Below are 21,685 nucleotides of genomic sequence, written 5' to 3' on the forward strand. Positions count from 1 at the left end.
TTGGAAAGACCTCCTACACAGCACCGTACCATGAGGAAACACTCACGTTAGAGTGCATATTAACTGCATTGTGCTCTGAGCTCAAGGATAAAAAAGAATCGAGGGGTGCATTTTAATTTTGGAAGGTGAAACGTGATAACATAATACCAGGGCTTCCCTCAACCTCACTTCACCGGGCCTTGCTCCTCATTTCCTCGGACTCTTATCCACCTCTAACAAATGCTATTTTCAATCCTAAATGCGGCACATACATGGTGTGATTATGGAAAGAAATCTGTCACAGTTTAATTCCTTTAATGAACTCTTAATCTGTGTTACGCCATCACATCCACGCTCTGAACCACTGCCCTCTTGAACAAGGTGATGTTTAAGTGGAAGCAGTGAGGCTTCTTTTTCCCCCCATTAGTGACGGCAAAGGTCTGGTTTTTGACAAATTCACTCCACGCTGTATGACCTTGATTCAGAACCCCTTTATCATTTGTGCTCATGAAACAAAACACTCAAAGCTCGGAGTCACCTGCCGCTGATCCACAACTTTAGACCCAATCCTCTCCTTAATCCATACTATCTCATGACTCATGTAATCCCTCAAACTGTCAGCTCAGTTTTGCTCATGGGCTGGAGATTGGCTGCTTCAGAGATATTTAAGATTATGGGTTCTGCAACATAATCTGAATGTTTTTTTAGACAACGGCAGCGAAAATGCCCTGATGTCTTATCCTCCAGGGAGAAGAGCCTGGTGACCTGTGACTTTTGATGTGAAATGGGTCAAGCTCAGTGGGTTCTTTGGATCAGGGAGGTTAGAGCAGACTGTCTCTTTAGTCTTGCATGGCTGGTCACACTAGCAGCGGCCCTGCTGACCTAACTCTGCTGAAGAAACTTAGTTAGGGAACTTCGTTGGGTCGTTAGAAACATTCAGCAGTTTTGGTGGGACATTGTTCCATTAAAAAGTGTTTATTCTGTGTCATACCTGTCCCATAAATGACACAAAAAGGTGAACATCGTTGCATCTTGAATAAAAAGTAAACAGAGGACAATGGCAGAGGAGTTCCAGCCTGTCCACACAATAAACCTGCATTGAGCTCGGTTTGCCTCAGTGAGGAAGAAAGAGGCTGCGGTTTTTATGCTGTGTGACTGGGGACAATGAAAAAAAACAGGGGGTTGTAAGTGGGTATTCAGGATGGGAAACCACATGTCAACACTGACGCCAAGCCAGGCCGGGTCTCAATGGGGGCAAACCACACTCAGCATGCATATTCAGGTGAAACTGATAGCAACAAGTGGGTTTTCTGGGACAATAGCAGGACTCCAGCCCATCTTTATTGACATTAATAGACTAAAGACGGATGTTGAATTGAAATTAGTAAAGGGATGATGCCCGGCAAAGTGTTAGCGTTATCAGTAACTAATGGTCGAGCCAGAAAGCTAATGTTTTGCTAGGAAGATTAATCAATAATGTTGCTGTTCCCTCAGCCCTTTGTTCCCCTAGCCCTATGTTCTCCAGCCCTAAGTTCCCTCAACCCTATGTTCCCTGAACCCTTTGTTCCCTCAGCCCTATGTTCCTTCAGCCCTATGTTCCCCTAGCCCTATGTTCTCCAGCCCTATGTTCCCTCAGCTCTATGTTCCCTCAACCCTATGTTCCGTCAACCCTTTGTTCCTTCAGCCCTATGTTCCCCTAGCCCTATGTTCCCTCAGCCCTTTGTTCCCCTAGCCCTATGTTCTCCAGCCCTAAGTTCCCTCAACCCTATGTTCCCTGAACCCTTTGTTCCCTCAGCCCTATGTTCCTTCAGCCCTATGTTCTCCAGCCCTGTGTTCCCTCAGCCCTATGTTCCCTCAACCCTATGTTCCGTCAACCCTTTGTTCCCTCAGCCCTATGTTCCCTCATATTAATAATGAAATAAATCATTTCCTAAGCCTAACCCCTTTCCTAAGAAGAACCTATCAAATTCACAGTCAGGTCGGTTTATCTGGGAAGTAGGACTTAGATTGACAGGTGCTGGCCCGTGACTTGTCTTAGATCTCTTTCAACTGTTGTGGACGGCGTAGGGAGATCTATGGGAATACGATTTCACCCTAACCCTAGCCCTATAGCTATCGTTCTGCTAATACATTATCAGGAATTAATGGACATTCTTAATCTATCTGCACAGTCGGTCACATGACTAGATGTACTCCACTAGAGAGGAAGCATTGTTCAGGCGCCCGGTGGGCACAGCTCCCCTCCAGCAGGCTCCACGCTCAGGTTTCCAACAGTCACGGCTAAAAATACAGGAAACATGTATCATGTCTGTTTTTGCTCGCCACAGATTCTTTGGGTGTTTATACATTACACGCATAAAATGATGAACTTATAAATGACTTAGTATGACTTTGTTGTTATGTGTGCAGAAACAACTGGACAGTAAATGTATTCTGGTAAATATATATATAACTTATAAGACAATCTGCACGGCTTCACGTGTCGTGAACCTGTTAAACCAAGAAGGAATCAAATCCTCATTTCAATTAGGAATCCCCTTGTGTTTTGGAACGGATGTCAAGTAAAAAAAAAACCATTAAACAATAAAGTCTTTGACAAAATTCAATTATCAGATTGCTTCGGTGCCGGAGAAAGTGTGTCCTGGCAGCCGGCCCCACGTGTAGCTGATATGAGAAGCTTAGTCAGTGGCTATCATCGAGGATTATCAAATGAACACGGCGGACACAAAAAAGCTGCCTCTGTTTTGGCATCAAGCAATCGGTCAGCTTTAGGTTTCTGCATCGCTCCAAGGAGTAAAACAATGGCGTTTTTATGAATGAGACAAGAACATTTGCACTGGTGTTTCATAGACTATAATGTGCTGAATAACAGAGATAATAGTGTTGATTTGTATTCCTGTACCTAGATTTCTAACTATTTTTAGAAACCCTAGCAATCACTGTAAAACGTGTGAACTTGATGTGCATGTGCAACATACGATGTGTCTGTTAATGCATAACATTTTTCCTGATGTTTAATTACATTTATTTGTAATAAAAACAGAATGAATGCATTGTCATTGCTATAATTAAACATTACATTCAACAAAGGATTTCTTACTGGAAAGGTTCCAGAGCTTTCAGCCACATATTTAATCTCAAATAATATTTCAGTTTTCTGTTAATTGGCGAATACCTCTCAGAACTGAATGAATGCCCACACCACATTTGAGCCAACAGGCCCAAGGACACCAGTGGTTTCTTGAACACAGGGCTTTATTACACTTTGTGGTCAACAGGTGCACAAGTGACTTCTTCCTCGGCCTTCCCATTTAATTTAATGTATCACTCACTGTTTACTCAAACAAAGTCACATGAACTCAGAAGGAGGAAATACAACTTTAACAATTTTCTGGCTGAGGCAAAGATCTCACTGTGTCACTGCCTTTGTCCGTCTATCTGTCTCCTCCTTCCCGCCAGACTCCCAGATTATGTAGAGCAGAGTGACAGCTGTACTCCACAAACCCCCCCCCCCCCAACGTTCCCCTTCCACCCCATGTCGGCTTTGTTCGCTTAGGGGATGGACAACGGAGAGGGACAGCAGGCCACAGTCTGGGTGGGCCAGATCTACCACCATGGCGTGCCTCCCTGCCTGCCTCCACATTGTTCACACCAGCGTAGGAGAGGAGAATCTCCCTTTCCCTGACTTCTTTTGTAAATGCTGTCAGACACGGAGGCCGGAGCTGGCATGAGTCTCTAGAAAACCAAGAAATAACCAAGAAGCCGAACTACCTTTTTGGGGGTAACAGCCCACAGACGAGAGTGCTTCGGCAGAAATGAAAATGCTAAAATTTGCCTGTGAAAAAAAATAGTTGCGAGTCAAAATAGACTGTAGACGCCACGGATGGTCTAATTTATGACCGTTTTTATGACACATACTATGTTAGACTGGCTAACGTATCGTAACGCTTTCAGAATCGTACGGAAGCTGTCTGGCCGCGGCTCACATTTCCATTAGCTTTTAAAACTGACTATCAATATACTTTCTTCTGGGTGGGATGTCAAGTTTTATAGGCCACATGTGTTCTTAAATGTCCCTGTTAGCAGCTATTTAATAAATTAGCTTCAGTGTGATTGATGCTGATCACTGACAAGAGCAGGGAACCAATATTAAAGAAGTATGATAATGTTTTCCTGTTTTAGGAGCTGAGTGAGAGCAACTGGATCCTCTCCAAACCTTAATTAAAAGCGGCTTGATTTATTTTAGTGAGGTAAGTCACAGAGTGACCTGCTGCAACTTGGCACATGCAGGTATTTTTGGTGCAGTACTTAACGAGAAGAAGGAATGACTGAGCATAAGAGTCTTAGGGTCGTAAAATTTCAAATATCCAATATCCTGCCTCAGCAAAACAAAACAACAAAAAAACCAAACACAGGACATTATAGCATGAGATCGTCCCCGCACCGACGTCCTTTGACAGCACATTCTCCACCAGCTCATATTTACACACCATACATAGATGCAGTGGGACAGTGGGTCAGGCCGGAGATATCACTGGAGAGGAAGGTCAATATGGGGCTTTAATGTTTCCAAGCATGATGCAAGGAAGAGCAACCTTCTAAGAATATCCTCATCAGGTGACAAGCGGCACCTTTATTACATTTCCTCATTAATCACCCGGTTATATAAATACTGGGGAGCTATGCTCGGTATTTAAATGTCACTGTTTTTTTACGGTCTATTAAATCACGACGTCAAACGTCGATGGAAACGGGAAAATGTTTCGTTATTTGGATTCTTTAACATCTCAGTTGAAGAGTTAAGTTTAGAGGGAGATTTTTCAAATAGTGAAAGCTACAGCTTCCGCTCTGAAAGAATTTGCATTAGGAATGTGGCATGATTACATGTATTAATAACCCCCATCATTCCTTGTGGACTGCGGCAGCATGTGCTGTGAATCGACACCTGACAGTGGCTCGATGGCTGCTTCGGGTCGGGACAGTGAAGTTAACTTTGCAGGATGTTACAAATCTGACAGAACCCATACACTTGACGTGGTATTATAGATGCTTGCGACACGTTGGAGAAATCTATTCACGTAAAAGATGTGGTACAAAGGGATCTTTAGCTGTTGTCCAACTATTGTGTGCAGAATAATGAATATGGGTGCACAAAAATGAGTGAATAGCAATTTTCACAAACATTGTCCAATATTGTACCACGTAGATGTCAAGATGTCTCTAAAGTTACAGTATTGCAGAATCAAAACAGCACAATGCTATACTTTGGGACATCAGAGCTTTGGGCTTAACGTCGGCATGCTAACATTTCACTGAAGTCACATACTGCTGTTAGCAGGTAAACTGTTTTATCAGGTTCACCATCTTAGTTTAGCATGTTAGCATGCTTACATGTGCTCATGTACGAAAGTTAAGGAAGTTGAATTATGCAACTGATGATGTCACTAAATGGAAAGTTATATTGATCATTGTATTGGTCATTGTATCACCAGAATGCGTTGGATAAATCCTTTCAATGGCATCATATTGCGATTGAATCATCATATCGAGATATCGTGATCCACAATTACATCATCTTAATTGATAAAAATCACATACTCACTCATATTTCTCAGAAAATCTGACTATATTGAATGTTAAATTCACCCAGTATCCTAGTATCCTACACTATGTATTGAGTTATTTCATATAGCCAACATGTTATGTTGTGATATATATCGTAATCGAGATATGAGAGGACCTCAAACGAGGACGTTGCCGCCCCTAGAGGCACGCGGCTAGCACGGCTAAAAAGAAAAGGACAAGGAAAGCAGTGCGAGTAACCCAATGACAGCTTGGCTGGAGGCAGCAACCGCATTGCCATATGAGCGCAGATAAGAATAACTGCAGTAGCCATAGATCATAACTCCCCTTTCAGCCCTCCACACCATAAATCAAGGCTGAAGAAAAAAAAGGACAAAAAGAGAAGACAGACAAAGAACAAGGTGATACCACGGTTCATTGAAAGGGATATGTTGGGAAAACCTGAGAGGAAAGAGAGGGCAATCAAATGGAGAAGAGGTCAAAAACGATGAACACACCAAAGAAAAGGAATAGTAATACCATAAAGGGATCTTTAAGGAAGGGAAGGAGGGAGTGGTGGAGAGCATAAGAGGCCTCGGCTTCTAGTCAGAGGGGGGCCCAGACTGTGGCACCGTTAGCCACTAAATCTCCCAGTGACTGTTGACACGGGTGACATGTAAGATCCCAAAACACAGTTAGGAAGTAGGGGTGTAACATGGCCATGTCAGTCAGCACGCAGTCCTACTGTACAGCAGAGTACGCCCACTGTACCGAGGAAAATCACCCAAACTACAGACAAACACACACATTTCTAACTCTTTTTGTATTAATTTGTCCTATCTTGGTGTCGTTGCACCCTCTGGGGAAGTCCTCCCCCCTCCAGATCAGGCACCCCCGCAGTGGAAGTCTGCAGGTTATCTTGCTATCTGAGATTGGGTTGGATTTCTGCAGTGCTGGGAGTGGGGTGAGGCAGGCTTTGAAAGGGGATCCCCCCGGAGCATTCCCTCTCACGTACACACCTGTCTGCTTCGGGATACCACTTCACTTCCAGGCCCTGCTCTGTCTGTGGCCCTGGAGTCTGGAGTCTCCTAGGAAGTGCATTCCTCTCCCCGGCCCTGAATGATCACATAACAACTCAACCCACTGGGGTCTATGATCCCTCTCCAGAGCTGGAAGACTATAGCGTTGCTATTGGAAAGAGCACAGAGTCAACTTATCTGAATGTCGAGGGCTCTGGTCTCCCTTTATTCTCGTTTGTTAATCTGTTGTGCTTGATTAGCACTGCTATGAAATCTGAGGAGATCCCGCAACTAAGATTGGCAAGCAGAGGTTTCCTAGATTCCTAGTCGATGAAGAAACAAACAGAAACCTCCAGACGTCTCAACACGTCGGACTGTAAATAAGGCTTTCTTCTCTTAGCCTGTGGCTCACTGGGCCTGATGGACAAGGATGTATGTGAGCGGAGTATCCACTTGTAAAAACAAGTATTTATTGCTTCACTGTCCCACACTTTGAAAAGGCTGTAGGGAGTTTCTGACCCGCTCAATTGCATGTAGGTCATTGCTTTTTCCAATAGAAATTCCCAGCAGACAGAAGGAATGACCCAAGTTGAACCACAGTTTGTGTTTGAGGTCACTGCCAAAGGACGTCCCCCCCCCACTCCAACAGTTTTGCGAGAATTCTTAGTCAAATAAAGACCATAAGATCAACCTTACAGGATGAAACAAAAAATGAATCTTCTCTCGTCAGATTGTCCTGTTTAAGCTTTGTACGCAATTATAAAATGCTGCAATGATTCATGATTTCACTAAGAAGTTATCATACTTTTTCTGGATTTTCTCTGCCAAGATAATGCTAAAGTTGTTGCAAGCTGTGATTCAGTCAATATAAATAACACGTAATATACAATTAGCATCTGCAGGAGTCTATATACTGATTTATATATATTTATCTGCAGAATGTGCACAATGGGAGTACATGTTTGACCTCATTTAGTCGTACACAACCCGCAAATCTGTGAACAAACACTGCATTCCGCATAACAGCTTCCTCCAGTTCACTCATCGGTTTTTCTGCTTCTGTCACGTGAAAGATTGATGCACCACCAACACATCTCTGAAAAGAGGTGATCGGCCAAAAAACCTCTTTATTCGTCCTGACTTGAAAAGAGCTCCACTAACTTTCTCCTCCGAGTCTGGAATTTAACCGCTGACCAGCAGGTCTCTTGGTGTGAAACTGAACGTCCACTCCCGACCTCTCACTAAGACACACTTCAGCTGTGCATGTCCCCCCCCCACACACACATTATAACTACTTCAGACCCAGCACTTTCACGCCTCTGAGATAAAGATCCCAGTTGAAGAAACGTGTATCATTTGAGCCTTTGCTTTGAAGATTTGCCAAACTGCTCCACTACTCCACAAATACATAGTTCATGCTTTGGACCGTGTTTGTTTGTGTATTCTTGACTTGTGAAGAAGCATCAGAGTGCATGTAGTGGCAGGTACCGTTTAAAGGCTTCTTAGACTTAAGCAGCTGCCTGTATCAGTGCACCTGAGGGGAATTTCCTGAAGCAAGGTCACGCTGAAACTGTTAAACATCAGGAGGCTGAAAAGTTTTGAAAATACTACGACTAGGAAACAGAACGGTTCAGTTGAGGTTTACAGCCTATAAGGTATTTAATGTTTGAATAACAAGTCATTCAATTCCTGACATATTTTGAGATTAGGGAAAAGGGCGTGCTGACAGGGACCAGTTTGAGGGGATAATCTTGGGGGCGAATCTCTAACGACTTGGAGGTTTGCTTCCGCAGCAAACAGCTCATCTACTTAGATTTATAAGCAGATAGGCTGACCATCAGCATGCTCTCCACCTGCATGTCCCTACATGTCCAGGTTAATGCCACCTTCCCCCAAAGTCAAACCCCTTAACACTTCACATCAGCGGATCACTGGTTGGCTTCTGTTATTTGATCTTTTTTTCCTGGCTTTGCCTATGTGTGTGGTGGTGAGCACATGATAACCAGTTTATCTATCATGTGGAATAATAGAAATGTGCTATTAATAACATGCATGTTGTGGTGCGAGCCTTCTGTGGCCTTTACATGTGAACCGTGGTCGTGCAGAAACAAGGTTTTGTTTTATGTCCCAGCCTGCACCGCTGCACCTGGTTGAGCTGAGTTGGCTGGAAGCTTAAACAATGTTTGAAAGCACTGAGCTAATTGAAGCCTTTGTGTTCCCTTCCTGTGGTTACACCTCCAACTAAAAGACAGAAAAGCTAACCGGCTTTACTTCAGGAAGAGGTCACACATGTGAGATGAAGAATGCTTAAAAATACTGGTGAACAGTATAAAATAAAGAATCATCTATTTCTATCAATGTCAGAGCTACTGACCCTCATTAAAAATACACTATCATCTACCTCACTTACAGTCTGGGGAAAGGGTTAATTGGCCCAGGGTCCAATCGGGGGTAATGAGAGGCTTCACTTTGCTTGTAAATAGACAGTAATTTGACAAAAAAGACACAGCCTCCCTCTCAGTGGTGATGATGGGGACATTACCACCAACATGGCTCTTAATCCAGCGTAATTATAGACTCAACTTTCCCTGCTGCATTGATTACATTTCCAAATGTTGTTTTGTATCTTATAGCTGATACAGAAATAGCAGAAGCCGACTGCTGCATTTGAATTGCCTTGCATTCGCTATATTTGTAATGCTGTTCATGTAAGTCAACGTAAACGTGAGAGGTGACAAGCCACAGAACTTAAACATATCATGTGTGCACTATGCATATATGGCTCATTTAAGATAATTCTTCAGGATAAACAGGATAAGAACATGTTCACAGATCCGTTTAAACGATATCATGTTATACCTGTAGATATTAATACTATTTTAAAAGTGAAGCTCATATGACGGGTGCCTATATGGAAATATAATATTTAGGTAATGCACAGTGTTAATGAAAACCAAAGAGTAAGATGAGAAAGAAAGCAATGAATCTAATTTGAAATTTAAAGTTCCTTATTGGATACTGTTGCCTTGTAAATACAAAATAGAGACAATAAAACATAATCTCTGCATTTGAATCCTACGTAATGCATTGAATGGGTTATGCAGAAATTTCCATTATACATACAATCATAACATTAAAAACATAGTTCCTTTATAAGTGTTCTTGACAGCATTCATGCATACAATTTTTTTCTTTTTTTTGGATGAACCAAAACATGTTTTTTGAAACCAATTCCAGGAAGAAAGTGCATAACGACCACCTTTGACATTTCCGTGTCACTTCAAGCACAGGATGAAAGGGGGAGATTTGAAAACTCAGAGAAGTGCCATGGGGGGAAAGGATCCTATTGTTCTCTAACAATAAAGTTTAGAGCATGAGGTAGTCCCACCTCTTTCACGTTTACCAACCCACACACAGTCAGAATTTGGCTGGAGCTCCCATTGACCCCTGTTTTTTTAAACCTGCTACCAATTTCCAGTGGGGCGAAAAGGGACGGTGGCTCTATACTGGGTGTCAGTCATGGCCAACTGCCTTAAGTCTTTGTGATGCAAACACTTGAGAGATTGACAGAGAGCAGGAAGTTTCAATTTTGAGAAGCCATTAAAAGACAGATATAGTCTGAGGACTGCCAGCGGCAAATGATTCCTCAGTAATGGGCCCCCAATTTGGCGTCCGTGCACACGAGTGTGAAATATTAACGGATTCCTACCGTTGTCTTCGACTGTGAAGTAGAAGATATCACTCGTGGCGTTGCTCCCGTCCAACAGCACGTAACAGATCTTCATCTCATCGATATCAGCTGTTGATTTGACAAATATAGAGAGACAGATAGTTAGCTGAAAAGGTTGGGTAGGATAACTGTGACGACTAAGCCACTTTTACAAGGTTTTAGTTACAAGCCTTGGGCTGCAATTAAAGTGATATGGGACACAGGAGACATGTGTTTTGAAACATGCAGGATTGCTTAAAGCAAAGTCTAAACCATCCATCACTCAGAAATATCTAATTCTAAAGAAATGTCATCTAGAAATTATTATTATTCATCGCAGTCGTATTATTATTATTAGTATTATAATCATACAAGCTGTTATTTTTTATTACATTACAATATCTCCACCTTTTTATTATTACATAGTTATCTATTGTTTAAAGTTATTAGAAATACCTTATTTTGTTCATCAGCGACTCACAATTCTGCTATGCTTTGTATAATTTTGTTATGACATTACTCCATATTCATGTTACATTATATGAACCCATAACTGTGTTAGATTATTATAACATATATTATTATCACCTAATAAAGCTGATTTGGCTAACAAGTTAGCAACATTAGCATTCACTTAGCATTCAATATCTGGCTCTTTGGCTGCTAAATGCTAGATTATGTTTGTGAGCTAGTTGCTAACTTTGTCTATCTGCTGCTTAGGGCTTAGAGTACAATGGGTGAGCTAATAATGCATTTTCAAGATTAAGTTTTGAGAGTGAATAGTGTGACATTGGCTCACCTTGTGTGAAGGTCTTGATGCTGTCGTTGCCCAGGGCAGTGTTCATGATGAAGCCATGCAGAGGAGCCTCAGACACGGTGTATTTCAGGAGCTTCTGGGAACTGTCACGGTCCTCTGATCGAAGGGCCTTGCTGGTGATCACGAAGCCCAAGTGGCTTGTTTGGAGGACTTTCAGCGAGGCAGCGGCCTTGTTGACCACGATCTGGGGCACGCCGTTGTCCACAGTGTTGATGTGAATGGTCATCTTCTGGGCCTTGCGCGTCTCATAGACAGTGTCGGGAAAGACGTAGAAATCATTGTGAGTGCCATCTGTGACAGTGAAAGAGAAGCTGTCTTCGCTGGTCTCGGTGCCATCGTGCTTATAGCTGATGAGGTTCTCGTTTAGGTCCTGCTTGGAAAAGGTCGTGATCGATTTGGTCTTGTTGAAAAGCAGCTGCCCGTGCACCGGCACCTGGGTGACGATGAAACGCAACAGGTTGTCTGGGGTGTCCCGATCCTCAGCCGTCAGCTCAAATGGTGTAATGAGCTTGGTTTCTCCCTCTTCCACGAAGAGTTTACTTATAGACAAGACGGGTTTCTTATTATCTACATCGGTGATGGACACTCTGAAGGTGCGGAAGATGGGATTATAACCGTCTGTCACCTCAAACTCAAAACTGTCCATTTTCATCTCATCGTCAGAGGTGTGGATGTAGTAGATCTTGTTGCCAGCCAGCTGTAGTTGGGTGAATGTGGAGATGGGAACTCCCGGGTGGTCGGTGCTCTCCAAGTGGCCTCTACTAGGCGCTCTTGTGATGCTGAAGCCGAGGAACTCGTCAGGACTGTTGATGTCAGTGGTGCTGAGGAGGTCGGTGGTAAGTGTTACTCGCCCTCCTTCTTTCAGAGTCACACCTTTGTTGATAACATCTGGAAAGACCATGTCAATGCTGCCAATGTTGATGTAGAAGTAACGGTCAATGAGAGGGTTGATGCCATCGGTGACATCGAACTTCAGCAAGTCACGGATTCCCTCCTGGCCCGTGTGGACGTACTGGATGAGCTGTTTGTCGACTTCATCCTGAGTGAAATTCATCCCGAGGGTAATATTGCCCAGAACATCGCCAAACTTGCTGATACGCTGGAGGTAACCCTGGCCTGGGCCATAACGCACAACATACGTTAGCTCTTTGTCTTCGGAGTCAAGATCCGTGGCTTTCAGAACCCTGTTGCTGATGACTTTTGTCTCTCCAATCTCAACATCGAGGCCATCATTTATAGTCATCCTTGCTGTCTCGTCGTCAACGGGTATAACCATGATAAGGACTGTTTTTTCCACCGTATGTTTCCCATCGGAAAGTCTGATCTCGAAGCTGTCCTCTGTGGTCTCCGAGTCATCGTGTTCGTAGACGATGTTGGATGCCTCTTTGATCTGTTCCAAGTTGAATTTTTCCACCGCGATGGTGCCGGTGCTGAGCTGCTGAACTATCGTGCCGTGTTTGGGGTTTTTGATGATCTCGAAGTGCAGCTCGTCCCCAGGGATGTCATCATCAGCCGCGTTCAGAATCGGCGTGTCAATGATCAGACTCATGCCCTCCATGACCACAAACTCGCGGATGAAGATCTCTGGCTTCTCATCGTTGGCTGGAATGATGACTATGGGGAAGAAGTGGCGTTCAGAGAAGTTAATGCCATCCGAGCAACGGAAGGTGAAACGATCTTCCACGGTTTCAACCCCTTTGTGGATGCTTTGGACGTAGTGTATGTGACCAACGAGAATGTCTTTGATGCTAAAGGCAGTGATGGCGGTCCCTGCCCTGGATTTTTCAGATCCTGGAGCTGGGGAGATGTTCTCCACATAGCCAGATGTTGGTTGTACGATGATGGTGCACAAGATATCGTCTTTCTCTGTGTCGATATCCTCCGCCTGGATGTGGTCCAGGGTGATGACATTCTTCTCCCCCTCCAGAACAACAAACTGCTCTCCAACACTGACAATAGGTGGAATGCTATCAACGGGAAGGATTGTGACGTACACTGTCACGCCTTGGACCTTGTTGCCGCCAACAACCCACTGCTCTGACAAATCAGACAGGGTAAGGTTGAAGGAGTCGTGTTCTTTGACAGGTCCGATTTCACCAGATGTGTGAGCGTACACCACTGCCCCATTAATGATGTCTTCCTGGGTAAATCTTTCAGCGGGAGCACCATTAACCAGGATTTCACCCAGCCTGGGAGCTTCTTCAACGATGAACGTGAGGAGCAGGTCATCTGTGTCCTCGTCACGGCCCTGAATGACATTACTTGTAATCTCCGTGGCTCCGTTCTCCAGCACATCGATGGCCGCCCCAAGCAGACCGGCTGGGAGCATAATGGTGGGGGTCTCGTCATCGACTGGGTCAATGGTGATCTTGATGTTTATGGGTACTTCATGGAAACCGTCACTGACTTCGATCTTGATGCTATCAATGAGGGATTCCTCTCCGCTGTGGATGTAAGTCAGGCGACCATTTGCGATGTCATCAAGTACGAATGTTTCTCCGTTTGTCATGTCGATCCCCAAATACTGCAGCTGCCCGTAACGAGGAATCTGGGTCACAGTAAAGATGATATTTTCATCATCTGTATCGGTGTCCACGGCATGCAGCTCTTTCCTCGAGATGACGTATATATTTCTTTCCATAACAGTGAACCCTGTGTTGGTGATAAGTGGGGGTTTGTTGTCCACTGGTTGTAGGAAAATGGTGAAAAGTCCATCTATTGTGTTACCAGCGGTGTCTTCCACAATGAAAGTGAACTGAGCCACTTTGGGGGTGATGCCCAGCTCCTGGTCTGGAGGCTTGTAAGCTACTTTGTGGTGATTAACCTGGGCCTGCGTGAACTCTGTAATTACAGTGTCCGGGCTGTCAGTCAGGACAATTTCACCTAAGGGTGCTGGATTGTTCTCATCTGTGTCTATCGGGGGCTTAATGATGGTATACTTCAGGTCCCTGTCATCCGAATCCATATCAGTATAACACAAGAATTTCTTCTTGAAGTGTGTGAGCTCATACTCCTGGACGGTCATGTGAAGGGAGGTGCCCGGCAACAGCTCTGGGGCGAGGTCGTCAATGGGATGGATCTTGATGGTGAACATGTGTTCGCCGGATTGATTAGGTGGGTCATTATCGTCTTGGACCCGGAACACAAACTGATCAATCACAGTGGTGGTGCTGTGGGGTCCGATGTGACGATAGAACAGCTTTCCATCGAGAATATCCTGCTGAAACCATTCGGTTACCACCTGCTCAAACATCTCATCTGTCTCACTGAACTTCCAGAGAGACGGGTCAGAGGGAGGCTCCACTTGCCTGAGCAGGAGCTCACCCACATTTGAGTAGGGTTCCTCCAAGATAAACTTGATAGTGGAGTCTTCTGAATCAATATCTGCGGCGCTCAGGATGAAGGGAGATATCTGCATGACTTCATTCTTGAATAGCACCACGCCGGTGTTGGCATTGATAATAGGCGGCTCGTCATCGGTGGGAGCAATAGTGATAGGGAACAAAAACTCCACCTCATTTTTCCCATCGGTCATTCTAAAAATAATGTTGTCGCTGTAGGTGTCACTGCCGTCGTGCTGGTACACCACGATACCGGCGTCTAGATCGGCAGGTGTAAAGAATTTCCTGCGGGCGCCGAGCACGGTGAGGTCTCCGTGCTTTAAGCCATCTACAACAGTTATGCTCACATCTTCCAGGTTATCCTCGTCGCTAATCTCTAAATTCTGGGAGCTGGAGAGAGCTCGGGACTGCCCTTCAAACAATAGCTGCCCTGTATTTTTGGTGGCTACAGGAGCCAAGGTATTCATAGGCTTCACCACAATCATAAAAGCAAACGTATCGGACACTGCGCCGTCAGTGTCTACAATTTCAAACTCTAGCTGGAAAATCCTCTCTAACTCGGAGTCCTCCGAGGGTGGCTTATAAGCTATTTTAAGATCTTTGATGTCTCTCTGATAGAAGGAGGTAATAGGCAGGTTCTGATCGTCTGTGCTGATTATATATCCCTGCTCAGGGCTCAGCGGCGTAGTAATGTTGAAGATTAAATCATCCGGGTGGGATTCGACATCTTCGGCGGCCAGCATGTCACTTGTAATAGCTGTCATCACAAACTGATCAACCTCCATCATCATCATGGCTACAAAGCTGGGTTTAGGAGCGCTATTCTCCGCGCCCTCTCTGATTCTAACCATCATTTGGAAATGCTCTTGCATTATGGTGTTGCCGTCGTTATCCTGCAGCTCGACCATCATTGGAACATAGTCTCGGTTAGGCGAATTGGTTTTAGCTGTGTGCTTGTAGCGAATGCCTTGTTTAACAAACTCATCACAGTCGACCAGCTGGCCATTTGAGGGGTTATTCAAAAGAGTGCCATACCTGGGAAGACCTCCGGCGCCGACCAGAGTGGCGATCTTACACTGCGTGACGCCATCCTCGAAGGAAAACTCCAGACCCTTTTTGTCAATCTCGTTGCTGTCACCGCTGAGCTTTTCAACGTTAAGGGGCATGTTCCTGGTGAGGATCTCGAGTTGCTGGAAAACCACCTCCACTTCCAGCATGAAGGGGATGATGACCGTGTCCGTCTGGGAGTCATACCGAAGCTGCAGCTTCACGCGATCCTTGCTGGGGCTCCGAGATCCGAAGTGAGTGTATTTCACTTCATCCGGTCCAAAGGAGCAAGGGAACTTTTTAGGGCTCAGCATGCCAGGTTTCTGGGCCAGTGGGTCATTGTCCAAGACTGTGATGTGGCAGCGGTCACCAGGTTGCACGTCTGTTACCAGGTCACTCACAGGGTCCAGAAACACAGACCTCCCAAAAGGCACCCTGATCTCGTTGTTAGCGATGATGATGTTGTCCTCATTAAGTCCGGCTCTGTGGTGATAAAGGTGAGCTGGGTCAAAAGGCTCCGCGTCTATCGAGGCGAAACAGAAGCTGAGAGCAAATGTCACAAGCAGGCATCTGAAAAGTGCCCACTTCTGAAAAAGTGGGGGACTTTGCAGACCACCAGCCATATCCACTGCTAGATGCCTTGCACTTTATTTTACAAGTCAGCAGTTGCAGGCTGTCCCGAGCGGGGAAAAAGCATTAAAAAAGAAAACTCTCTGTGATGGTCTGGGCCTTGGAGTGTGTCCTCTGTGTGTCTCCCTGTTTCTATGTGGCCACACAGACACAAGTGTGTGAATGCTGCAGGGCTGTGCAGGTAATAATGAAACAGCAGACAGTGACAGGCGCAGGCTCCTCCTTCTGCCAGTGTAGGGAGGGAGCCTCCTGCCCCCATGGCTAATTTAAGAAAGACCATTGGCCAAGAGTGTGAAAGTACCCAACCCCCCCAACTCACACCCACCCTTCTCCCCTTCTCTCACTGAAGAAGGTGGGGGATAACATCCAGCGCAAAAACTAAGCTAATTCAGTGGATTCAGTGGATTAAATACCTTCTTACTCATACTTGTCAATTGATAATCAGGTATTAGGCTATAGATTTAGGAAAAAGCTATGCTTTTGTGGTATTTTCTTACTCCCCTTCTTAATTTCTAAATAAATATAAAAGATATTAATGGATAATTCCATAATCTTTTCTAGAATATGGGAAAATTAGTTGTCAAACGAGAATTAAATTGTACAAAAAAACGAGATTAAATATGAACGTTTGATTATTTTTGGAAAGCACATGGCCGGTGCTCTCTAATGGGGTAAATGCTCTACACTTCATGAATAAATAATGCAAGAATCAGCCACTCTTGTGGATCATAAAAACTGTGCTCAGTATCAAATTGATTTCTGGTCAAGTATTTCTACAAGTTTAGACACTTTGAAGTCAGCTTCATGCTGTGATGTATCATCATTGACCTGTGGGATTCAACACACTTCAAAGTCTATGAGAATGAAGTAAGCCATCACTAATTGCAGTACCATCAAAGTCTCTAATCCAAGTTCAAATTCTGCAGCGCACAAACTCTCACAGCTCTCACTTAAAGGCATGTCATTTTAATTATTGAGAATTATTTTTCCCCTGTTCTTAAAGAAAAAATGTGTTCATCATCACATCAGCATAATACTTGTGAGCCTCTGAGCTTCAGTGAGACGCCTCGGCACCGGAGTGGCCATTAGTCCCACACAGAGGGACAATGACCTGACATCAGCTGGCAGGACAGGTGTATGGACGCTGTTTGGTCTCTCACACACACACACACACACACACACACACACACACACACACACACACACACACACACAAAAACACAGCGGGAAATCCTGCTTAGATACTTAACGTATTTCCACATGGGTCCACATTGGTCCCTGGCAGTGAGGCGATCACTAAATATAAGATTTAAACCACGCAGTCTCCATCTCAGAAATCCCCTCCGATATTACAACTGGTTAACCGATTAAACATATTTAATACAGGCAGATATTAACTTGTTTTTGCCAAAACATTTCTGAAATCTGACACACGGTTGTAGTTATTTTAGGACTTATGATGAAGGATTGGTGAAATTCATGAAGAAATAACGTTAAATCAACCTTTTTTTCTGCAGTGCCACCGCACACAGCACAGCGTGGAGAAATCAAGCAGTCATACTGGATGCAGTGAGAATGTGAGAATGTGTACTCAGTATGGTGCACAAGGTCATGTTAAGATAAAAATATCTAGCAGCCTTTTATGGATCATCTTTTGAGTCGGGCCTGACACTCGATAAAGTGATCCGTAAGCGTTGCTCAAACATTTTTCAAACTCTACCATTGACCATTTTTTTTTTTACATTTTTGAAAGTTGTATCATCCCTAACGTCAGTGATGATATATCACTGTATATCAGGGTCAATTTTATATATTTTTAAATAGATAAATACAACTTTAAATTCATCAAGTTCAGCACCAAAAGTGTTTATGAACAATTAATCTCTCAACGCATGAATGCAAGATTGAAAATGGGGAAAAAAACTATGTGGAAGACTACCTTTGAGCAATTTAACACATGAAGCCTTAATTTAATACTCTAACTGTAACATTTTAAATTATTATTCTGTAAAAGTTCCTGTTTATTGGACATGATAATGCTTTTAGTACAACACCGTGAACCACTCAGCAACCTTTTCCTGAAGCGTGGGCCAAATAGCGGAGATGCCACATGCATCCTGGCATTCTGCAGCACACTTTTCATTGCATCCTCTAAATAAATCTTGCCCTCCTCGCTTGACCAGCCAAGAATAAAAACAGGGACATACACACCGCGGGGTGTAACTATAGAAACAAACACACCAAGCTTTTTATACCCTGTTACTCCTGGATTTCACTCGCATTCCTGCCATGGTGAAGAAGTGGACTGCAAAACATTCGGGAGCCACTGAGTGAAAAAGTCAGATATGGATCTCTTTTAACAGAAAACATTAATATTGATCCTTGAACCGTATGAGGAATGAAATCTCCAGTTTTAAGTGGCCGGTTGATACGGAACAGTTCCTTAATGGATCTGCAGCATTCATTAGCCATCAGCTCGTCTTTGTTTAGATATCAAAGAGACGACATGGCTTTAATGAGCGTCGAAGGTTGGGTGGAAGCCAGACCCCCGCTGCCCAGGATCAACTCTTCATCCTGGGGCCAGCTAATGATGACAGCAGGCAGTAATGACCTCATGATAGATGGAAAACAAAGCTCCAAAGTCGCCCTAACAGGCACACGGGGAGAGGACGGGATTTGCTTTCTTCCCTCTCGGTGCAGTTGTTCCGTCTGTCAAGATTATAATCCACATTCAGATGCAGATCTCCATAACGTGATAACGATAAGTGCTGTAGAAAGATGCTTCCCTTAAATCAAGTACTTCAATTTGTGTTTTTTTTTTATGTCACATTTGTCACGTTGTCAGCAACAATCAGCTCTAGGAAACATTAGTCAGAAATATCTCAACAACTAGAATATGGATTCCCATGATATCAGGTACAGACATCCACGTCCCCCCTTGGGATGATTTCTGATAATGTTGCTGATTCCTTAAAGCCGTAATATTCTCACAATAGCAGTGTTTCAAATGAGGATGAGACAAAGAATCACCTGAATCTACGGCTCTTTATATATAGCGAGTTCATCTCTTTCTCTATCTATCTGGCTGCAACATTACTGTTTTAATTCACTCACATTCAGATAAAACGTATACTTAGCCTCTTTTTTAGAAGAGAGCGTCCCTACACTCCTCCTGCTTGATCACTCACACCTGATCATCATCACCTACTTAGTGGACCAGCATATAAACCCTCAGCACCAACATCTCCCCTTTTCCTTTGGCTTTGGTATTCTGGGCTTGTGTGTGTGTGTGATTTGAGTCTGTGGGACTCAAGTTTTTGATTTGGGAATGAGATGCAGATGACTAGCTTTGTGTTATGCTGGAATCAGCTGTTTTAAGTGAAAAAGCTCTGAAAAAAAGACTCTTAAAGACGCATAAAGAGACAGATCTCAGGAGTTGGTCGAGGAAAACAGAGTGAATACAGAGTCTCCCACAAACTCCAAGTGATAATGATGACAATAATAAGTTAACCTTTTCAACTAGCTCCAACATTTCAATTCGTCCTGCAGTTTGGTTTATAACTGGCTTCTGGACAGCGTCCTAACATGCAAACTTAAGATGATAAACATGGTAAACATTATAAAACTTTACAAACGTGACCACACAAACGTTCTAAATGTGCTCCTTTGAATTTCCTGTTTGACAGGACGTAACTGCCGTTGCTCTAGCAACAGAATGTCATTGTCATTGATTAAATATAGCACAGAGCAAACAAAGGGGAAACAACATGAAAACCAAGACATATCTGTCAACATGTATCACATCTCATTTGATTATGTGATATAATATGGGCTCATTTAACAATAAAACTATAAAAACTCAGGTCAGAAAATATGACTTGGAGAAGTTAAATCATTACAACATTCAACAAGCTTTAATGGATGTGTTCCTGTTCCAAAGGCGGCAGTTTTAATCATCATTCTTCACATTCTGAGCGCGTCCTCGACGTTTATCACTCCAGAGCATCTTAACCTTTTCTACAGCCGACAAACAGCCGGGTCCAGCTGTGCAGGACGATGGATGTGCGTCGCTGCTGTGTGTGTTTGCGCCTGCAGACGATGAAGAGGGTCAAATGCAGGTGAAGGTCTGCACTTCTTCATCTTCCTGCATGAAGCCGTTCACGTGATGTTTTTGTGATTTTCTGTCACGTCGTGTGCTTGGCTGAGGAGAAACCTTCACGTTCATCTTTGTGCTTTATGTTTCGTCACAGGAAACGACTGTGATACTCCTTGAAAAAGTAGTCCAACAGGAGAACTTCGTTATATGCTTTTTATTCATACTGAAATGCTTCTTGAATGTTTAAAAAAAGATTTCACATTTCTCCTAAATTAGTAAAAAAAATGACATTCATTGGCTGGATCTCAACACAAACTTTCCATTTCTTTGCCTCACATAGATATCATGAAATACATAGAAGATATGGAAATATTGGTGATTGATGTGATGCTGTTTGTGCTTGCACATTGACTGTATGTGCGATTCCTTTCGCTGGCCTTTCTTGTGACGGCGACGTCAATGTCACTGAGATCCCATGGCTATATTTTAAAGGATGAACCCACAGAATGCGTGAGGTAACTCCGGAAAGCGACTCTTCGGAAACAAGCGATGACATCAGAGAGGTGGCTGACCCCTGATAATCTTCTTGTCTCCTTAGAATAGCCGAAAGAAGATTGCCTCCCCTCCGCATTCCCTTCATTACTCGCTAGCATCCTAATCATCTGGCCTGTTGTAAATATACACAGCGTATAAATAGAGGATACTGAGACCTGAGACATTTGGATCCAGTTCCGAGGAGGAACAGGTTTGTGTTCTGCTGCACTGGATGATTTGGTGCAGGGTGTCCATGACTGCGGTCAGGTTGGAGGGGTGGGCGCACACATTTTAGATCCGCTCCTGCCGTCACTGCTGCACCGCAGGCTCAGTGCAACATTTCATCTGCTTCATGGCGGATTAAAGCATCCTGCAGATTGATATAGGCCGGTGCTATTACTCGTCTTTAAAGGAGAGCGGAAGCCCATGGAAACAGGCCGGATATAGCAGCTGGATCGGACCCAAACGCTGGGCAACACATAACTGTAGATGGAAATTATAAAAATATTATATGGCTCATGTAATTAAACAGGAAGCTAGATCCATATATACATATAAAGGCAAGTCCTTCAGTGATGAGCTAAAATCCCACACAGCAGTTCGTTGTGCATAAAAGCAAATAATTATCATAAAAATACGATTCATCCTCCGTCAAGCAACCGTTTAAGGTTTGATGAACACCAACTTCACTACACATGGAGACTACATCCATCCAAAATCAGGAAGCCGGCTACCGACCCAGGAATGAGCAGCACAGCGGCGTGGGATTCCTGTCTTTTAACACCAGCACTTTGAACTAAATGTGTTTGCACCTGGAGCTCATGTTTGCACTTACAGTAAAAGGAGTCGGCGGCGACCTTAAAGAACATCAGCAGCAGAGTGATCGGAGTAACAAATGCTAAGATGCACATGAAATATCAATATATATTGTCAATATTTCAGTGGGTGCAA

At 43.8% G+C, this 21,685-nt stretch overlaps 2 protein-coding genes across 2 annotated transcripts in view; both read right to left on the bottom strand.

Moving 5' to 3' along the window:
* Window positions 1-16,231, bottom strand: part of frem3 (Fras1 related extracellular matrix 3) — a 28,036-nt gene extending 11,805 nt beyond the window's left edge. Inside the window, exons 1-2 of the mRNA XM_084003018.1 lie at window positions 11,069-16,231; window positions 10,270-10,359 (exon numbers count right to left, since the gene is read on the bottom strand). Of these exons, the coding sequence (XP_083859144.1) occupies window positions 10,270-10,359; window positions 11,069-16,097 (5,119 nt within the window). The 5' untranslated portion in view covers window positions 16,098-16,231. The remainder of the gene's footprint in view (window positions 1-10,269; window positions 10,360-11,068) is intronic.
* The window catches only part of gab1 (GRB2-associated binding protein 1), a 194,961-nt gene that overhangs the window by 79,545 nt on the left and 93,731 nt on the right, over window positions 1-21,685 (bottom strand). The window lies entirely within an intron of this gene.

This window comes from Eutrigla gurnardus, assembly GCF_963514095.1.
Source record: "Eutrigla gurnardus genome assembly, chromosome: 3".
Taxonomy (NCBI): domain Eukaryota; kingdom Metazoa; phylum Chordata; class Actinopteri; order Perciformes; family Triglidae; genus Eutrigla; species Eutrigla gurnardus.